This window comes from Oncorhynchus gorbuscha, linkage group LG09 (genome assembly GCF_021184085.1).
Source record: "Oncorhynchus gorbuscha isolate QuinsamMale2020 ecotype Even-year linkage group LG09, OgorEven_v1.0, whole genome shotgun sequence".
NCBI classification, from domain to species: domain Eukaryota; kingdom Metazoa; phylum Chordata; class Actinopteri; order Salmoniformes; family Salmonidae; genus Oncorhynchus; species Oncorhynchus gorbuscha.
In genome coordinates this window covers 74,143,844-74,163,213 of record NC_060181.1, presented here as the reverse complement: position 1 = coordinate 74,163,213, position 19,370 = coordinate 74,143,844, and the positions used below count along the sequence as shown (strand labels likewise).

The following is a 19,370-nucleotide window of genomic DNA, read 5'->3' as shown; positions in this document are numbered from 1 at the left end:
CCAAATGCAAAGAGAGATGCTCTTAAGGGAGCAAATGCACAAGAGGAAGAGAATAGGCCTTAATTTATGAGCAAGGCTCTGGATAAGGGAATAATTCCCAAAGTAGGAGGAATGGCCTTAAAAATTGGCTGTCAAAGTTGTTCTGATGAAGGTTCTTGAGATTGATTTTATCAACATTTATTGAAGTTAATTGACTTACTTTAAACTAAGCACTCCATTTACAGTTTCATTTCATGTTAGCTTAAAGAACCCCCCCCCCCAAAAAAAAAACATATACACACACACCTGTTTTATAAGTAATTTACATGACAAAAATCAAGCTTTTAGAAGGCATGCTGAAAATATAAGATTTAAATATTTATTGGTGCCTTTTATTATTTACTTGAAGTTGATTAACTGTCTTTAATGCACTGGACATTCTACACTAGAGTGTGTACAGTGGTATCTTAATAAAAAGCTCAATAGCCTTGGCTTTATTTGTGCTCTTAATAATAAAACACATTTCTGCTCACAGGTCCTGGTTTGATTAACAAGGATAAAATCATTTTAAAGAAAGTATGTCAAAGTACTAAACCACGTAAAACAAGACAAACAACATGTAGCTTTAAGAACAGTGTCTCAATGATTCTCTGGACAAGTTAAATATAAAGACTGACTGTTTGTTCTGGTTGTACAGTAAACTAATAAGAACAGAATACAAAAGTTGTAATGACACTATTACCGCTGACAACCAGAAGCACCTTTGAACATGAGCCCTTGTTAAACCCTGATGAAAACCTTTGTGTATATGACCAATAACATTTGATTGAGTAAAAATGCTGTGGATGGTATACACTGCTAAATCTGAGTAAAACATGATTTATTCATCCATCAACCTAAACCAGCTGCCTGGCTAGAGCACATTCTGAAATGGAAGGTCCAGTTTCCATAGAAGTTCTGACGTAATCACTATGTACTGTATTAGTACTGAACTGTACGAAGTATGCAACATTCAAGCTAATGGAAAAGCCTTTGTAGAAGAATTTGAGGGAAGTAGTATGGTGTAAAACGTTATGAAGCATCAAATGACACCAAACTAGAGGTCTTCACGGATCCCCCTGTACCCGAATTCCTGATACCCGATCCAGGACCCGAACGGGTCCAGATCCAGAATTTGAAATAATGTCACGGGTCTGGGTTGCATCTGATTGTCACTGGTCTCGGGTATGTGTAATGTTAACTGACTTGTCCAGAATGACCCATAGAGACCTGATCTCGACTGCTGCAGTAGAGAGAAATGGCATAATTTATTCACGAGACTGGCGCATGTAGCTTGTTGTTGGCCAATCATAAGTAATCAAAGCGGTAATAGGCTACAGTCAGAGCCTCCGCGTGGGGCAAAAGTTAGGAGATACCTAATCAATAGAAGATTGAATTCAAATGGAATTAAGTTAAAAGGAGAAGGATAGGCTACAATGACGAAGAGCCCACAGGTAGGCTGCTACTTTATATTCTGAACGGAGCAGTGGAGGCTGCTTAGGGGAGAACGGCTCATAATGATGGCCGGAACAGATAGTGGCGGTTCTGTGGGGGGACCCCCTTGTTGACCCCCTTGTGGCCCCCCTAAATGTGGAGTATGACATTTTTTGCTATCGTTCTTTTTTTACATCCGTTATTAGACAGTGGCAACGATGCTGATTATGAACATGGTCTTTTGCCTGCTAATGCCTGCAATGCAGTGAAGAAAACAATGACAACTATAATATCTAATGTAACTGGCCCCAGCTTGGCCCCCCCAGTTGAAATGGTCTAGAACCGCTACTGGGTACAGAGCATGGAATGGCATCAAACACCTGGAAACCATGTGTTCAGTGGCGGATTTAGGCATAGGCGATATTGGCCAGCATCTTGCCGGGGGCAGCCGCACAATTTAATTTTAATAATAATAATAATCCGAAAAGGTGACTTTTGCGAATGGTTTTCTATCACTCATTTGCACGTCACTGATATCATGTCACCGTATGGGAGTGGGTGCCCTGATTCTAGTTTGTGAGCTATCAAATAGCTATCAAATAGCACACCTCAAACTTTGTACAGTACTAATACAACTAGTTGTGCAATTTCGTTTGTTTGAAGTGCAATAATCACGTTATCTTCTTTACAAGTGTGTTATTCTATTTGTGTAAAATAGGATTTGTGCAATTGTTTTGTGTTTTTTGTTAGCAATAGGGTAATAATTAAATTAAATTTTCTATTTATATACTACAATTGGTTTCTATTCGTCTTTGATATTCATGAGTCTTATTTTTGTATATTTATAGTTTTAAATGTTAGGATTATTTATTTATGGTGTTCCAAATGGTGTTAAAAAATTAGTTTGTGCAGAATGGTGCTTTTTGGGGGGGGGGGTTTGCCTAGGAAGCCATACAAGCTAGAACTGCCACTGCATGTGTTATATACTATTCCACTCCAGTCATTACCACGAGCCTGTTCTCCCCAAAGGCATTGTTGTTTGTAAATGTGTAGGACGAGAAAGTGCATGCAGCCTCAATTAGCCTAGCTATCAGCCTCAATTAGCCTAGCTATCTTCTCCCGGTTTGGTGTAGTCAAGACAGGTACTACGTAATCATATTGGATGATAAATAACCTAGCAATGGCAGCTATTATTCTACTACAGCGCGAGTCAGCTTGGTTGGTTGCGGTTTCTCTCTCCCTTCTCCCCACGTCACTCGCTCACACTCACAGCAGACTACACACACAGCACGGCCCCTGCTTGAGCGTCACTTCTCTCTCCCTCCTCCCCACGTCACTCACTCACAGCAGACTACACACACAGCACGGCCCTTCTAGAGCATCACCTCTCTCCCCCTCCTCCCTACTTCACTCACACTCACAGCAGACTACACACACAGCACGGCACCTGCTAGAGCATCACCTCTCTCTACCTGCCCTTTTTATCAGCTCCAGTTAATAAAGTAGCTTAAAAATTGACCTTTCTGCTGCTCGTCTTACTCGGAACGGGTCTGGATCGGACCAGGTCTATACGGAACGGGTCAAGTTGTACTGAACAGGCTTCTATATTTATTTATTTTTTACAAATTTATGCATTTCAGGTCTGGATGGGAAAATCCCAGGTCCATTTCAGAACGACCAGTGAAGGCCTCTACCCCAAACATGAGCCACTGAAATGCTCTGTGTGGCTACACTTTGATCTTAGCAATAGCAAGCAATCAATTTCCAGATAATCATCATAAATACAAAATGGTTGTAAAAATATTACCGCTATGTCCCCTTTATACAGTGCATATCTATAATGATGAGTGTTTGTCAACGGACACATGGGCTTGAGGGTCTGTCTGTTCATAACCCTTTGACCGCTGTAGGAGAGGTCAAGGTTTGAACTTGTGTGCGAGCTGCTCCAATATTGCCTGCAGCTTCTCCTCATCGGCCGGAGAGGACCTGGATAAAGCCAGCGGAAGATGTGTGGGCACCGCCATTCGGTCTGGGGCATTATGGAAAAAAATAAATAGAGGAGCAGATGTAAGAGATAGCAGGACGGTATCTGAACAGCTAGGATGCATCTATCAGGGAGGCATTTCTAAGCAAAAATACCCCCTCCTCTTCCTGTTCCACCGTCAACACTCTCCATCCCTGTCTCACCCTGGAAGAAGAGTCCACTGGGCTGGTTGGAGGCCACTGCTGAGACAGCCAGCCACACCACCGTGTCGGCCCCCATGGACTCCGTACGCAGCTTGTTTTTCATCTTAGCATGGAAGTCAGGCATGGACAACTGGACAGCTACAGGGAACACAGAGACACATATACATTAGCAAGTCAACACAGATGCAGGGAGTTCTCAACACAGAACAATCATCTAGAAATACTTGTACTGATGAATATTTGTCTAGATTTCTGACTTTAGATAAGTGTTAGTACCTGGAGTATCAGCCCAGCCAGGGTGCATTGATGAGAAATGGATCTCTTTATGCTGGGACGCCCATCTCTCGGTCAGTATCACCTGTTGTCTCTGTTACCACAACACACAGCACATCACTTTCACAGAGAATATAACAGAACTGTAACATCATTTTTTACAGATTTATTTTGAGGTCATAGGCTAGGTAATGCATTTGCTCAGGGGTGAGTGTGTAGTAGAGATGCACAATGTCCTAACTTTATTCTGAGCGTAGGCCATAGTGCCGTCGAACGTCCCCTTCTCAGACTGCAGGTCGTCTACATTCATCTTCTGGACCAGCATGCCCCCTGAAGACACTGTGATCTGGAGGAGAGGGGTGATTATCATCATGACGATATGGGCTGTTGTTTTTGTAATATGTAATAGATTCCTTTGATGCATTTGTTCAGACACACTGGGCCCTCTGCTGGTCAATTAGACATGAATACAAGCACAAACATAACTAATGGAGGAAAGGCCATACAAGAGCCACTTTTCAAACTTTTCTCATTTCATTGATTGGGCCAATGTCATCTGTCTATGCCAGGACATTACTCACCACTCGTGGGTCCTGTGCCTGTTTCAGGGCTGGTATCAACGCTGTGGTTAGGATGAAGGTACCTAACCAAGTGAACAGTAATGACGAGGAAGAACATTGTGAGAAAACATATCAACCTATATAAGTAAGTGGTGTGCATTGTTTCCAATGAGACGTGACTACTGCCCTTGGGTTGATCTTACTTACCGAGAGTGTTAGTAGCAAAGTTCTTCTCTACACCTTCCTCTGTCAGCTCTTTCTGGTTTACCATACACCCTGCATTGTTGATCTGGGGGAGAAAGAATTATAATTAATAAACTTGTATTTAATTAATTCAATGAATCTAATCACTCATGTTGAATCATACCCAATCATTCCTATTGAATCATTCATATATCATCCTATTCAAACTAGCAGCCCATCAACTCTTTAATCTATTCAATGGACTAACCCATGTGTGGGGCTTGGAGATTATTCAACCACCTAACAGATACCTTACCAGTACATGAATGCTGTTGCTTTTTGAAAAGCTCTCTGCAAACTCCCACACTTGTCTTGCACTGGACATGTCAACGATGTGAACATGGACATTCTGCACAGACAAGGAAACAACATAGAACCACATTAAGTCGGATTCTGAACTATTACGCTGGCAGTTGGAAAGATTGATTACAGTTTTCAAATTTGATCACAAAGAAGCCAAACATGGAATTTTGTGAGCGTGACCCGGGGACTTGAGTATAGACACAGACAGCAGTGTTACTTTTCTACCAAACCAGAGGCGTAACAACCCCCAGACATGACTGTGCAGGAACTATCAAACCATCCTCTGTTTCTGTTTGACTAAGTGCTTGTCCACATTAATCAGTCTAAGCAAGGCAGAAAGCAGATAATCTCATCTGCAAATCACTTCAACTTCCACCCACCTGGGTATAACAGATCCTTATCATTGTTAGATTAGCCTAGCTAATCTGTGCAGCACCTAACTCATGATGACCCCATGAATATGCCACATTGTGACCCCATGAACAAAGCTGTTCACAATTGACTCAATGGCTTGCTCTTCATCCCTCACCAGACAGTTGCTGGGCATGAATAAACATGTGTGGTGTTTCTTTCTGTACTGATTCTTTCTGTGCCATTCAGTCCTCGTTACCTGGTTTTTACTATGTTCTACCAGCTCCTCCTTCGCCTCCTGTGCCCGTTCCTTGTTACGACACACCAGGTGGACAATCCCTCCTGCAATAAAACCACAATTTTATATCAAAACCTGGGTAAACTATAGTGACCTCAAAGAACCCCTTCACACAACTAATGATCAGCCACCTGAGGAGTTGAAAACCATATTGTCCTCATGATTGGTCTGTGAGTCTGTCTATATAAACCTCTATGAGACCCCACCTTGAGGTTAGTTGCCTCTGGCCCACCTACTAGCACTCACTCATAAATCTACTGTTAATCATCAACAGTGATACTACAGATTAGTGGTGTACATTTCAAGGTGAAAAACATATTCATTGTTGTGTTAAACACTCATAGGACATCGACTTTGCCTAACCTCTTTTGGCTATTTCATGGGCTGTAGCTTTTCCAATGCCGCTGTTGGCCCCAGTGATTACAAAAGACCTGCCACTCAGGTTTACGTCCAGGTCCCCAGTATTAAACTGCTTAGCTGCTGCTTCATATCCGCTTCTGTTGAACAAAAGAAAAAAGACATCTCAACATACGGTTAATGGTGATTAAGGAACGGAGATAAAATAAAGCAAACACATGTTTAAAAAGGCAAAGTAACGGCAGTTATATTGAGGTTGTCAGTATAGTAATTGTATGACTACTAACTAACAAATACATGGATTCTTTGGTAACATCAATATGTAACTATGAATGCATATGCGCGTGTTAGTCACTCAAACCTCTAAAATGCCAACATTCCATTCATGTGCAACACAAGCTATCAAAAACCGATACTCACTTTGTGTATTCTTGAAGTCCTTTAACGAACCAAACGGCGTTTCTATAAAACGACATCTTTTGGTAGCTAGCTAGTTAGCTGGATAATTATTTTTAAGTGGAGTTATATAGCTACTTTAACTTTGCATAACACTAGACAACACACGCCTCTTTTTACGTTTCATAAGAATGACTCGTTACGTCGTCCAATGCGGGTGGGGCAAACACAGTCACATGGGGTAACGCAATTTTGTTAAATACAGCTAAAATAACAAATGTGTAAATACTGGTAAGTGTTTAATGAATATCAAACTGTGTAGCGAACCTAGAACCCGAACAAATCTAATCATTATCCACCTTATAAAACGACTGCTGCTACATGCATCTTTATAAGAAATATTACTTTTTTACATGTTCAGTTGTCAGGATGGCCGAGTGGTCTAAGGCGCCAGACTCAAGGTTCAACCTTCCATAGTAATGGGGTTTCTGGTCTCCGAATGGAGGCGTGGGTTCAAATCCCACTTCTGACAATAGTTTTTTTTTCAGGTACAAAACTAGTAAAATTCAGCAACCAACGACAATTTATCAACCCAGAGCCCACAAAGTGCCATATCTTGTATACTGTTGATTTTAAACTAAGCTCAACCACTGACAATTCATACTTCATACCAAATTAAATGTTATTCTACAACTCAAGTTATTATAATATATTATTTATTCATTTCCAGTGTATATATCATATATATATGTTTGCAATATCACTAGTAGTACGTTATCTAGCTAACGGTAGCTATTTCCAAACAAAATGCTAACTAGCTAGCTAGATTCGCTAACAAAAAGGCAATGGTTAGGTAGCGATACCGTAAGGTTCACGTTTTTTGGCTGTGAAAATATTCTGTAGCAATATACTACCTAAAATAAATGACAATCAATGATCGTTTAATGAATAGATGCTCTATTTTCTTTCGCTTACTATAGTTGTCAGGATGGCCGAGCGGTCTAAGGCGCCAGACTCAAGGTTAAAATCCTTCCTGGAAAGGGGTATTCTGGTCTCTGCATGGAGGCGTGGGTTCGAATCCCACTTCTGACAATATTTTTGGACCTTTCATTCTTCAATATAGGTTTGTAGGTGAGTATATGCATGTCTTATTGTGATAGTTACAAGACAATGTCAATTGTAAAGTGGATGATATTTCAAAGCTTGATATCAGGGCTTGTGGGGATATTCAGCAGACTGCTTTAGGCTATTTCACCCAATACAAATGTTACAGTCCTGGGATACGGCATAATGAGTGAATTGAGGTAGAAATTATATCACTCTAACATTAATTAGTGCATGGCATTGTTTTATGGCCATTAGAATGTGAGGTGATTCACTCAAATGTCCAACAGATGTCGCTATATTCCACATTTTTTTGTTGTAATACTGAGCAGAAGGTACAGTACTGTAATTCCGAAAATGATAGATAAACACAATCCCACTCAGATTCATAAAACCCATTCTGATATTCGGTCTAAGCAGCATCTTTTCTTCTTGGTAAAATGAGGAGGGTCTGTACCTGACTCAGTACCTGCTCCTTTCATGTTACATGCTTAGTGAATTCAAATATAAAATATACTGTTACATTTTAATGCACAGCATTTTATTATTTGGAATACTCTGTATTCAGATTCAAAAGACAAACACATGTAAGAATGTGAGGATATTTTCCCACACTTCGAACATGTACTCTAGAGGCAGAACGTGTCCATCAGCTTTTTTCGACATTGGATCCGTGCACATTTAGGGCACTCCTCATCTCTGAAGCAGTCTTTGTGGAAACAGGCCTTGCACACTAAAACAAGAGAGAGGCATCGTTAGCAGATTTATATGGATTTAAAAAAGTCAAGGTGAAGAGCGGGCTGTCTCTGTCTGGTCAGAAAAACACTTGCCTTGACAGCGTGTGCAGGTCTCACTCTGGAAGGGAAATAACACATCCTTCTGCTTGCAGAACTCACAGATGAAGCCTCTAGCCAGGCATACCTGGGATAAAACGCTACAGATCTTAGCCTCAACAATTCAGCACGGCATAACTACTGAGGTTATAGGTGAAGTCATGATATTAGAATATATATTTATTTGTCCATCTGTGATTTTGCAACTAGTGGATATACCTGACAGCTCTCCACGTGGGCGATGGCCACCCGGAGCACGGCCCTGGCCAGCGGCACCAGCTGACCCCGTTTTACCCTCAGGAGGTCATCCATGGAGAACAGGTGTGGCTCTTGTGTCAGGTGATCAGGAAGCTGCTCAAACTCCTTCAGAACCCTGAGCATAATAACAACAGCACAAAGGTGGGTGAAATGAAGAACTTTGTCAAGCACCAAGACTATTATGGCTATTCATAATAAATCTAAATCAATACCCAGGCTAGATCATAACCCCTTTATCTGTCCAGATAAAAAGGTCTTAACTTAATCTGTACAGTGAGTTATGGCTCAATCGATTAATACTTGGAAGGTTGCCGTCTGCAAACAACAACCAACAGATTGATGCAGTTTATCTCTAAATAAGGTGAAAAGTGCCATGTGTGGTGAAGAAGTTGGCATAAGAAATTAGAGTGTGAGAGAGTGGTGAAGGGAGAATCATTAAGTGGATGTCTTTACCCCTCAGATAATCTGCATGCTTTCAGCAGTCTTTTAATGCCTACTAGTTGCTCTTGCAGGTCCTTGGGAGGGAGAAGAATGTTAATGTAATCAATATGTGTATGAGGATTTGCCTCGGCAACATTCCCTGCATGTCACCACTGAACATTAGAGAACTAATCAAAGACACAGACTAATCCACATTCTCCCAGTGACTCCGAGATCCCTATTCTGAGTTTCCTCTTCGTACAGACATGAGCACCCCAGACACTGCTGAAGAAGAGGATTCACCACTGCTGTAAACCTGATCCCAGACCATATCTCTCATTGTCTATAAACCTGCAGCTGTTAGCTTGAACCTAAACCACTGACCTACCCAGTTTATATTCTCAGTCGACAGTCACACCGCACTCAAGCACAATAATAATAACTGACCCCAGACTAGTTAAAACCATGTATACAGTATCTTAGCTCCGATAGGAGTCTACTTACCATGAACCTGTCCAGTTCTCGCACCCTGCTGTAAAGGGTCTTGCCAACACAGGTAAGGTCGAAGAGAGGCTGGTGCCACACAGAGTCCAGCAGCTGCTTGGAAAAATCACTGACTGGGTACCTTCCAAAGTCCCACTGGGTCAGCACCCGGCCTGGGATCACAGACTCAGCACCGCCTTGGCAACAGTCACAGAAGTACTTGCTCAGGTATTCACAGTAGCGCAGCTTCTTGATGTATCCTGAGGTATGAGAGAAATGCGATCTAGATGGACTGATATTCATATAATGTATAATGTAGACATCTCCTAGCAGACCAGCAGGCCTCTGTCAGTGAAAGCCCAGCAGTGCGTGTGTGTGTGTGTGTGTGTGTGTGTGTGTGTGTGTGTGTGTGTGTGTGTGTGTGTGTGTGTGTGTGTGTGTGTGTGTGTGTGTGTGTGTGTGTGTGTGTGTGTGTGTGTGTGTGTGTGTGTGTGTGTGTGTGTGTGTGTGTGTGTGTGTGTGTGTGTGTGTGTGAAAGAGTGAGACTGTATGCAGGTAATATACAGCAGGTGAGCTCCGTAAATCATCCAGTCACACACGCCAGAGAATTCCTCCACAACCACCCAGAAACATGAAAACTCAGAGCGCCACAAGGCAAAGGAAATATGTACAGAGCTCTGCCCTTTACATTAAAGGGCTTGCTGTGGCTCCATGTGGATCACCCAGTGTCCAGCTCTCTGGACTAGAGTAGTACTTACTGGGTTCTATTTCAGTTCCACAGCCTGCACAGAGGAAGTGCTGGGAGGCAACAACCTCACTGCGCCTGGGTAGGAGACAGAATTATGAGGGAAACTGATTAACAGACTTATTGCAGATTGATTCACATACAAATGAAGAGAACAAATGTATTGTACAGAGAGTGAAAGGGAGTAACACCATGACACAATGAGAATAATGTTAAACTTTTGCACAAGCCCATCCCCTGTAGGAATAGTCATCATCAGTGAAGTCAGTGTGACACCATACTGACCTCGGGGTGGGGTGGACGCTGAAGATGATCTGGAACCGGGGCGGGGCCCAGTTCAGAGTTCCCCTCATCCTGGTTCTCTGTCTGATCTCCTCACTCAGACTAAGACGGGCATCACTCACCATACAAACCCCTCCAGGAAGCTGGGGATTGAGTAGGACAGTCAGTCAAATTGCTACATTGATTGGTAAACACTCTTCCTGTCTGGTGTAAACATCCTATTGAAGTCATTTCCATTTCACAGTCATTCCTCGTGTGTCAGTGACGATATTTCACAAATCTACTCGTTTGCAATTTTCCAGCTAGCCGGAATAGAACTGTCAACAGAAAGTATGCCTGTTCAAATTTGCTTTTGTATTTGTGTGTTTGACAGCAGGGGCATTTTGTAACCACAGTGATTCTCACTTCCTGCAGCGAGGTTCTGATGCTCTGACGGCCGCGTTTCAGCTCCTGTGTGGGAAACCACTGCTTCCTGAAGTCACACACCAGCTGCTGGGCTAGGCCCTCAGCAGAGCAGCGCATTATGGGAAAGCCCAGGGAACTGAGTATGGACATAATGGGGGTAAGAACAAGACTCAAGATGAATAGGAATGATTTTGTAGGCTGTTGTATGAAGACTATGATGAATACTATCACAGTTAATCAGAGGTGTGATGGTTGTAGCTGTTTGTTTGTTTCTACCTTTTAAAGGACATATTAGCACCTCTGGTTATTGGTCTATTGTTTGCGCCACAACCTACAATGCAAACAGAGGTGATATGAAAAACATTAACTCAGAGAACACGCTTCTCTCACATTGTCCCACTCTGTCAGGGCCTTGTCTCCCACACCCCTAAATGGCTTTCTATCTAAATCCTCTATGACCACACATCTGATATGACCAGGTGGGTTGGTTGTGTTTGCATAAATTCTCTACACACCAAGAACATTGGTTGGCAAAGAAAGGAAAGCATTCAACGTGATCTGGTCCAAAATGTTAATGACAATTTCATGACAATTCATTACTATTTTAAAGCCCTCTTCCATTACTACATCCTCTTGCTCCCTACCTTCATATCCACTGTCAGTGGAAACAAGAGAGTGTGTCTTTGAGGGGTGGATGCCGATTTGGGCCCCGGAGTCCTCTGAGGCCTCTGTATGGTTCCCCATAGCCCCACAGCTCTTCTGACTCAGACTCACAGCCCACTTCACCCCCTCCAAGGCCTCCAGCACCATGTCCACCACTATGAAATGAGCATTCTCCTACACGCCAGGCATAAAGCATCATGTCAGAGTTTATATTGTGCCTTTGGAAAGTATTCAGACCCCTTGTCCTTTTCCACATTTTGTTATGTTACAGCCTTATTCTAAGGATGTAACCCCCATGACAAAGCAAAAACAGGTTTTTAGACATTTTTGCAAATGTATATATAAAAACTAAAATAATGAAATATCACATTTACATAAGTATTCAGACCCTTTTACTCAGTACTTTGTTGAAGCACTTTCAGCAGCGATTTCAGCCTTGAGTCTTCTTGGATATTATATGCCATTTAGCAGACGCTTTTATCCAAAGCGACTTACAGTCATGTGTGCATACATTCTATGTATGGGTGGTCCCGGGGATTGAACCCACTACCCTGGCATTACAAGCGCCATGCTCTACCAACTGAGCTACAGAAGGATATGACACTACAAGCTTGGCACACCTGTATTTGGGGAGTTTCTTCCATTCTTCTCTGCTGATCCTCTCAAGCTCTGTCAGGTTAGATGAGGAGCATTGCTGCACAGCCATTTTCAGGTCTCTCCAGAGATGTTTGATCGGGTTCAAGTCCGGGCTCTGGCTGGGCCACTCAAGGACATTCAGAGACTTATCCCAAAGCCACTCCTGCATTGTCTTGGCTGTGTGCTTAGGTTGTTGTCTTGTTGGAAGGTGAACCTTCGCCCCAGTCTGAGGTCCTGAGCGCTCTGGAGCAGGTTTTCATCAAGGATCTCTCTGTACTTTGTTCCATTCATCTCTGCCTCGATCCTGACCAGTCTCCCAGTCCCGGCCGCTGAAAAACATCCCCACAGCCTGATGCTGCCACCACCATGCTTCACCGTAGGGATGGTGCCAGGTTTCCTCCAGATGTAACGCTTGGCATTCAGTTCAAACAGTTAAATCTTGGTTTCATCAGACCATAGAATCTTGTTTCTCATGATCTGAGAGACTTTAACTGCCTTTAGCTGCCTCCAATCAGGCTGTCATGTGCCTTTTACTGAGGAGTGACTTCCATCTGACCAATCTACCATAAAGGCCTGATTGTGGAGTGCTGCAGAGATAGTTGTCCTTCTGGAAGGTTCTCACATCTCCACAGAGGAACTTTAGAGCTCTGTCAAAGTGACCATCCTTCTCCCCCGATTGCTCAGTTTGGCCGGGTGCCCAGCTCTAAGAAGAGTTTTGGTGGTTCCAAACTTATTCCATTTAAGAATGATGGAGGTCAATGTGTTCTTGGGGACCTTCAATGTTCCAGAAATGTTTTGGTACCGTTCCCCAGATCTGTGCCTCAACACAATCCTGTCTCAGAGCTCTACGGACAACTCCTTCAACCTCATGGCTTAGTTTTTTCTCTGACATACATTGTCAACTGTGAGACCTCATATAGACAGGTGTTTGACTTTCTAAATCATGTCCAATCAATTGAATTTACCACAGGTGGGCTTCAATTAAGTTGTAGAAACATCTCAAGGATGATCAATGGAAACAGGATGCACCTGAGCTCAATTTCGAGTCTTATAGCAAAGGGTCTGAATACCTATGTAAATAAGGTATTTCTGTTCTTTATTTTCAATAAATTAGCAAAAAATGATAAAAAACGGTTTTCGTGTTGTCATTATGGGATACTGTGTACAGATTGCTGAGGAAAAAAAATATTTGATCCATTTTGGAATAAGGCTGTAATTTAACAAAATGTTGAAAAAGTCAAGGGGTCTGAAAACTTTCCGAAGGCACTGTAGATGCTTCAAAAATAAACAAAATATAAATAAGCAAATATAATTAACCGAATATGTTTCAGAGAGGGAATTTACCTTGTCCAGGTCACAGCCAGTCTTGATAATGTCTGCAGAGCAGTGTGTAATATCACTTTGTCTTTTATCCTTAATAGGCACTTTAAGGTCAAAGCACAATGACAAAAACATATCAATCAGTGAACTAGACATAAGGAACCTTGAGTTCTCACTTTCTTATTTTCCCTCTGCACCTGTAAAGACCTGTAAAGTCTACCATATCAGGACAGCTGAAAAGGTTACCTAATTGTGGATGGGCATCAGAGGTTGAGCGTAGTCGGGGACCCTCCTCCTGGTCCAGCCCTGGCCCTTGGGAGCCCCTGAAGGGCAGATGGAGCCCGCTGGTAAGCAGGCGGTTCAGGTGGGCAGAGATGGAGACACAGCGTGGCGTATGTGACTGAGATATAGTAGAACAGGGACAGGGGGTAGACTCTGCCTTTACAGTACCAGTTGACCTCTCTGCTGCCAGTGGGGGCTCAGTAAGATGAAGATGATATCGGTCAGATGTTGATGGGGGGTCACTCCTAAGACCCAGAGGGGCCACAGTAGTAGGGGGCAATGCAGACAGAGACAGCCCTGTATCTCCATGCCATGTTAAGGACTTCCTCCTGTGGGAGATAACGGGGCTACTTCTGGGCAGGTGATATTGGTCATCACCTGGGGTCAGCAGAGAGGGGTCCTCCCTGTTTAAGTAACTCCCGGGTGCTTCATTACTCTTAACGTGTCCTTCATCATCATCATCATCATGAGAGAACTGCCCTGTGCTCTTTTCTTCCCCGCTGCTTTCTGTGTCAGTGCAGTGTCCGTGTGGTGGACTTAGATAGGGGGATGTGGGGACAGTGTCCACATACCAGCTCACATTGTTTGCCTTCCGTAGAGGAGAGGCAGTGCCTCGACTGACCACCTTCACACACAGAGAGAGAGAGAGAGAGAGATTTTCTATGAACGCAGTTATACCTCAATTTCCTTCAAAACAACTGCTCTTGTTATACTTCCTGAATTGAAACTACCAGCAGAAAATATATATTCAGATCAACTTGAAATGTATAAGACTTGCATGGTGGCATTGTTTGAGTCAGTATTCACAGAATATATTCTCATCTCCAACATTACAAGTTCATTTGACAGATGATTTGACTTCATATGACACTTTCCCATTAAGGCAGATACAATAAAAAGTTGTAAAAGATATGAATATTACAACCATATCTGTATTGTGAAGGGGCTATTTCCACATGAACACCAACCATACCTCTATTGTGAAGGGGCTATTTCCACATGAACACCAACCATATCTCTATTGTGAAGGGGCTATTTCCACATGAACACCAACCATACCTCTATTGTGAAGGGGCTATTTCCACATGAACACCAACCATATCTCTATTGTGAAGGGGCTATTTCCACATGAACACCAACCATACCTCTATTGTGAAGGGGCTATTTCCACATGAACACCAACCATACCTCTATTGTGAAGGGGCTATTTCCACATGAACACCAACCATATCTCTATTGTGAAGGGGCTATTTCCACATGAACACCAACCATACCTCTATTGTGAAGGGGCTATTTCCACATGAACACCAACCATACCTCTATTGTGAAGGGGCTATTTCCACATGAACACCAACCATATCTCTATTGTGAAGGGGCTATTTCCACATGAACACCAACCATACCTCTATTGTGAAGGGGCTATTTCCACATGAACACCAACCATATCTCTATTGTGAAGGGGCTATTTCCACATGAACACCAACCATATCTCTATTGTGAAGGGGCTATTTCCACATGAACACCAACCATATCTCTATTGTGAAGGGGCTATTTCCACATGAACACCAACCATATCTCTATTGTGAAGGGGCTATTTCCACATGAACACCAACCATATCTCTATTGTGAAGGGGCTATTTCCACATGAACACCAACCATATCTCTATTGTGAAGGGGCTATTTCCACATGAACACCAACCATATCTCTATTGTGAAGGGGCTATTTCCACATGAACACCAACCATATCTCTATTGTGAAGGGGCTATTTCCACATGAACACCAACCATACCTCTATTGTGAAGGGGCTATTTCCACATGAACACCAACCATACCTCTATTGTGAAGGGGCTATTTCCACATGAACACCAACCATACCTCTATTGTGAAGGGGCTATTTCCACATGAACACCAACCATACCTCTATTGTGAAGGGGCTATTTCCACATGAACACCAACCATATCTCTATTGTGAAGGGGCTATTTCCACATGAACACCAACCATACCTCTATTGTGAAGGGGCTATTTCCACATGAACACCAACCATATCTCTATTGTGAAGGGGCTATTTCCACATGAACACCAACCATACCTCTATTGTGAAGGGGCTATTTCCACATGAACACCAACCATATCTCTATTGTGAAGGGGCTATTTCCACATGAACACCAACCATATCTCTATTGTGAAGGGGCTATTTCCACATGAACACCAACCATATCTCTATTGTGAAGGGGCTATTTCCACATGAACACCAACCATACCTCTATTGTGAAGGGGCTATTTCCACATGAACACCAACCATACCTCTATTGTGAAGGGGCTATTTCCACATGAACACCAACCATACCTCTATTGTGAAGGGGCTATTTCCACATGAACACCAACCATATCTCTATTGTGAAGGGGCTATTTCCACATGAACACCAACCATACCTCTATTGTGAAGGGGCTATTTCCACATGAACACCAACCATACCTCTATTGTGAAGGGGCTATTTCCACATGAACACCAACCATACCTCTATTGTGAAGGGGCTATTTCCACATGAACCACAACCATATCTCTATTGTGAAGGGGCTATTTCCACATGAACACCAACCATACCTCTATTGTGAAGGGGCTATTTCCACATGAACACCAACCATACCTCTATTGTGAAGGGGCTATTTCCACATGAACACCAACCATATCTGTATTGTGAAGGGGCTATTTCCACATGAACACCAACCATATCTCTATTGTGAAGGGGCTATTTCCACATGAACACCAACCATATCTCTATTGTGAAGGGGCTATTTCCACATGAACACCAACCATATCTCTATTGTGAAGGGGCTATTTCCACATGAACACCAACCATATCTCTATTGTGAAGGGGCTATTTCCACATGAACACCAACCATACCTCTATTGTGAAGGGGCTATTTCCACATGAACACCAACCATATCTCTATTGTGAAGGGGCTATTTCCACATGAACACCAACCATATCTCTATTGTGAAGGGGCTATTTCCACATGAACACCAACCATATCTCTATTGTGAAGGGGCTATTTCCACATGAACACCAACCATATCTCTATTGTGAAGGGGCTATTTCCACATGAACACCAACCATACCTCTATTGTGAAGGGGCTATTTCCACATGAACACCAACCATACCTCTATTGTGAAGGGGCTATTTCCACATGAACCACAACCATATCTCTATTGTGAAGGGGCTATTTCCACATGAACACCAACCATACCTCTATTGTGAAGGGGCTATTTCCACATGAACACCAACCATACCTCTATTGTGAAGGGGCTATTTCCACATGAACACCAACCATATCTCTATTGTGAAGGGGCTATTTCCACATGAACACCAACCATACCTCTATTGTGAAGGGGCTATTTCCACATGAACACCAACCATATCTCTATTGTGAAGGGGCTATTTCCACATGAACACCAACCATACCTCTATTGTGAAGGGGCTATTTCCACATGAACACCAACCTTTTTGATATCGTGTGAGTCCATATTAGAGTTGGACAATAAAGTGCAGGTCAGAGCTCACTGTTTGACTGACGGATGGACATGAAGGACATTGACTCTGTAGAGCTTCTGAAATGATATAGAATTATTCTAATAATAATCACTTGGATATTTCGATTTTTTTTTTACTGTCATTAGAATATTACAAATGAACAACATATCAATGGGGACATCAAACCTATATTTATACTGAAGTTAAGATACACCTACAAGTAGTATTGAAACCTTCAGAACAATCACATATGTGATCCCCTTTAGAATCTCTGAAACTATTTCATATTCTGTCAAACTATAAAGTACTCACCATTTTGTGTGATTCCAAAATTAAGGACATGGTTGAACCTGAGTCTTTCTGTCGTATGACATCTGAAATAACACAGCTGTAAAACGGTCAACTTGTTGAGCAAGGAGTGGGTCGGAGGATACTTCCTGTATTTACTGTTGGGTTGAAATTTCTGCGGTAAAGCAATGCCCTTTTCAAACCAGACGCAAGAAGTCTCTCTGTGGGTGTTCCTCAACAAATGATGAAGTGAATGATAACTTTAGATAAATAAGCTATTTTTAAATAAGCTCTGAATTTACAAACTCCAAGTTCAAATAGCGAGTGAGCTATGGCTTTGTGTAATAAATGTTTTATCAAAGGTCAAAGGCTCAAACTCCAAGAAGTGTCTCAGAACTACACATGAATATATATTTGACTTGACAAGTAGACCTACTAAATCTTATACACATTCATTCCAACAGCTCACACATCTCTGGTGGGAATTGAGTTTTCATGCACACAGAAACAGATTGAACCTAATCCATATGTAATAGTCTTCCTTATTAATGTTTTGGTCAAGAGTAGTGAATTCTGCTTTGTCGTCCTGATAGGTTCCCTGCAGTGGTAAGTAATGCTTTGTTCAGCATGAAGGAGAGGTTGCAGAAATCAGCCCTAAGCCTATCGAACCCTGTGTCACTGCAGAATGCAGCTTGAACAGAAAAGAGGAACTATCAGGAGTATCCATTTATTTGCATTGTACTTATCATCTGATAATAATAGAAGATGAAGTAAGGGGATGAATGTGACAAATAACCCACTGGGCACAGACGTCAATTCAATGTCTATTCCACATTGGTTCAACGTAATTTCATTGAAATGACTTGAAAACAACGTTGATCCAACCAGTGTGTGCCCAGTGGGAAGTGACATGATGTGGACTGGCTTTTCAGGCCCTGATAATAAATAGTCACAGTCATGAATATTGGGAATAGTAGAATAATAATAACTATAGGCTATTTCTCTTAAGCAGGATTAGTCTGGAATAGAATCCCAGAAGCCTTTACTAACTCCAGATGTAACCAGACTGAAAGATGATAGGATGAGAAATGAGGTATGACAAAACAGAGACGAGTCTGTCACTCCACCACCCTCACTCACTGTCTTCTTTCGGATCTGTGTCTGAAGGCATATATCTCTAACTCTCTGTTTGTCTCTCTCACTTTATGTGTATGTGTGTCAGTGTGTATGTGTGTTTATTGTGTAGCCCCCATAGTGATCAGTATATCTGCTGATGCAAGCAGGTTATTCAAGCACTTGACTCAGCACTCTCATTGGTAGTGAGGCCTCTCTCTCTCTGTCTCTCTGTGTGTATTTCCCTCTATCTCTTTCTCTCTCTCTATCTCTCTCTCTGTTTCTCTATCAGATTCAACGAACTCCAGGAATCCTCATCCAAGATATAACTTTAAATGAATGGTATGAACATTTTTCTGTAATTGTAATTCTGTAAAGTTATTGTGCAGGCCTTTCAATCATTCAAAACCCATACTCACTGTGACTGCATCTCTAAGATATGTTATTGTTCTGTATCACTCAGTTCATATGAACTACATGGGTAGGCTACAGTACAGATAGTCATGTCATCGTAGGTCTTGAAGATAAATGATGGAAGTTTTATGTTTCGTCAGCAGGGGTCGCAAAATCCAAATTTACCAG

At 42.2% G+C, this 19,370-nt stretch overlaps 2 protein-coding genes and 2 non-coding genes across 6 annotated transcripts; 2 read left to right on the top strand and 2 right to left on the bottom strand.

Annotated features, from left to right (window-relative positions):
* Positions 1-276: 276 nt before the first annotated feature.
* dhrs12 (dehydrogenase/reductase (SDR family) member 12) lies at positions 277-6,603 on the bottom strand. The gene is made up of 10 exons (XM_046363417.1): positions 6,445-6,603; positions 6,031-6,164; positions 5,629-5,711; positions 4,972-5,064; positions 4,680-4,761; positions 4,494-4,555; positions 4,154-4,258; positions 3,916-4,006; positions 3,640-3,777; positions 277-3,481 (listed from the first exon to the last, which is right to left on the bottom strand). The coding sequence occupies exons 1-10, from the start codon at positions 6,498-6,500 to the stop codon at positions 3,369-3,371; spliced, it is 957 nt and encodes a 318-aa protein (XP_046219373.1). The 5' UTR covers positions 6,501-6,603; the 3' UTR covers positions 277-3,368.
* A 240-nt stretch (positions 6,604-6,843) lies between these two features.
* On the top strand, positions 6,844-6,952 carry trnal-caa. The gene is made up of 2 exons: positions 6,844-6,881; positions 6,907-6,952. It is a non-coding gene; the product is annotated as a tRNA-Leu (tRNA).
* Positions 6,953-7,402: 450 nt separating this feature from the next.
* trnal-caa lies at positions 7,403-7,512 on the top strand. Its single transcript has 2 exons — positions 7,403-7,440; positions 7,467-7,512. It is a non-coding gene; the product is annotated as a tRNA-Leu (tRNA).
* A 531-nt stretch (positions 7,513-8,043) lies between these two features.
* Positions 8,044-19,035, bottom strand: rubcnl (rubicon like autophagy enhancer). 3 transcript variants are annotated; one of them, XM_046363415.1, is made up of 14 exons: positions 17,700-19,034; positions 17,357-17,464; positions 13,816-14,476; positions 13,594-13,673; positions 11,595-11,787; positions 11,227-11,281; positions 10,951-11,086; positions 10,549-10,688; positions 10,277-10,341; positions 9,540-9,778; positions 9,069-9,130; positions 8,577-8,730; positions 8,355-8,445; positions 8,044-8,257 (listed from the first exon to the last, which is right to left on the bottom strand). In XM_046363415.1, the coding sequence occupies exons 2-14, from the start codon at positions 17,378-17,380 to the stop codon at positions 8,154-8,156; spliced, it is 2,004 nt and encodes a 667-aa protein (XP_046219371.1). In that variant the 5' UTR covers positions 17,381-17,464; positions 17,700-19,034; the 3' UTR covers positions 8,044-8,153. The 3 variants fall into 3 exon arrangements, with proteins under 3 accessions (XP_046219371.1, XP_046219372.1, XP_046219370.1); XM_046363416.1 differs by having other exon boundaries at positions 17,357-17,461; XM_046363414.1 differs by lacking the exon at positions 17,357-17,464 and having other exon boundaries at positions 17,700-19,035.
* Between the last annotated feature and the right edge of the window lie 335 nt (positions 19,036-19,370).

Bases quoted from the DNA above. Each gene is read 5' to 3' on its own strand.
- dhrs12 (XM_046363417.1), bottom strand. From the start codon at position 6,500: ATGTCGTTTTATAGAAACGCCGTTTGGTTCGTTAAAGGACTTCAAGAA. The intron at 4,762-4,971 runs GTAAGGTATCTG...TTTCTCCCCCAG, and splicing joins GCAACAGCATTCATGTACTG to ATCAACAATGCAGGGTGTAT. The intron at 4,259-4,493 runs GTGAGTAATGTC...CCTCTCCTCCAG, and splicing joins AGGCACAGGACCCACGAGTG to ATCACAGTGTCTTCAGGGGG.
- rubcnl (XM_046363414.1), bottom strand. From the start codon at position 17,729: ATGTCCTTAATTTTGGAATCACACAAAATG. The intron at 14,477-17,699 runs GTGAGTACTTTA...CTGTGTGTGAAG, and splicing joins TTTTGGAATCACACAAAATG to GTGGTCAGTCGAGGCACTGC. The intron at 10,689-10,950 runs GTGAGAATCACT...CTCAATCCCCAG, and splicing joins TCAGAACCTCGCTGCAGGAA to CTTCCTGGAGGGGTTTGTAT.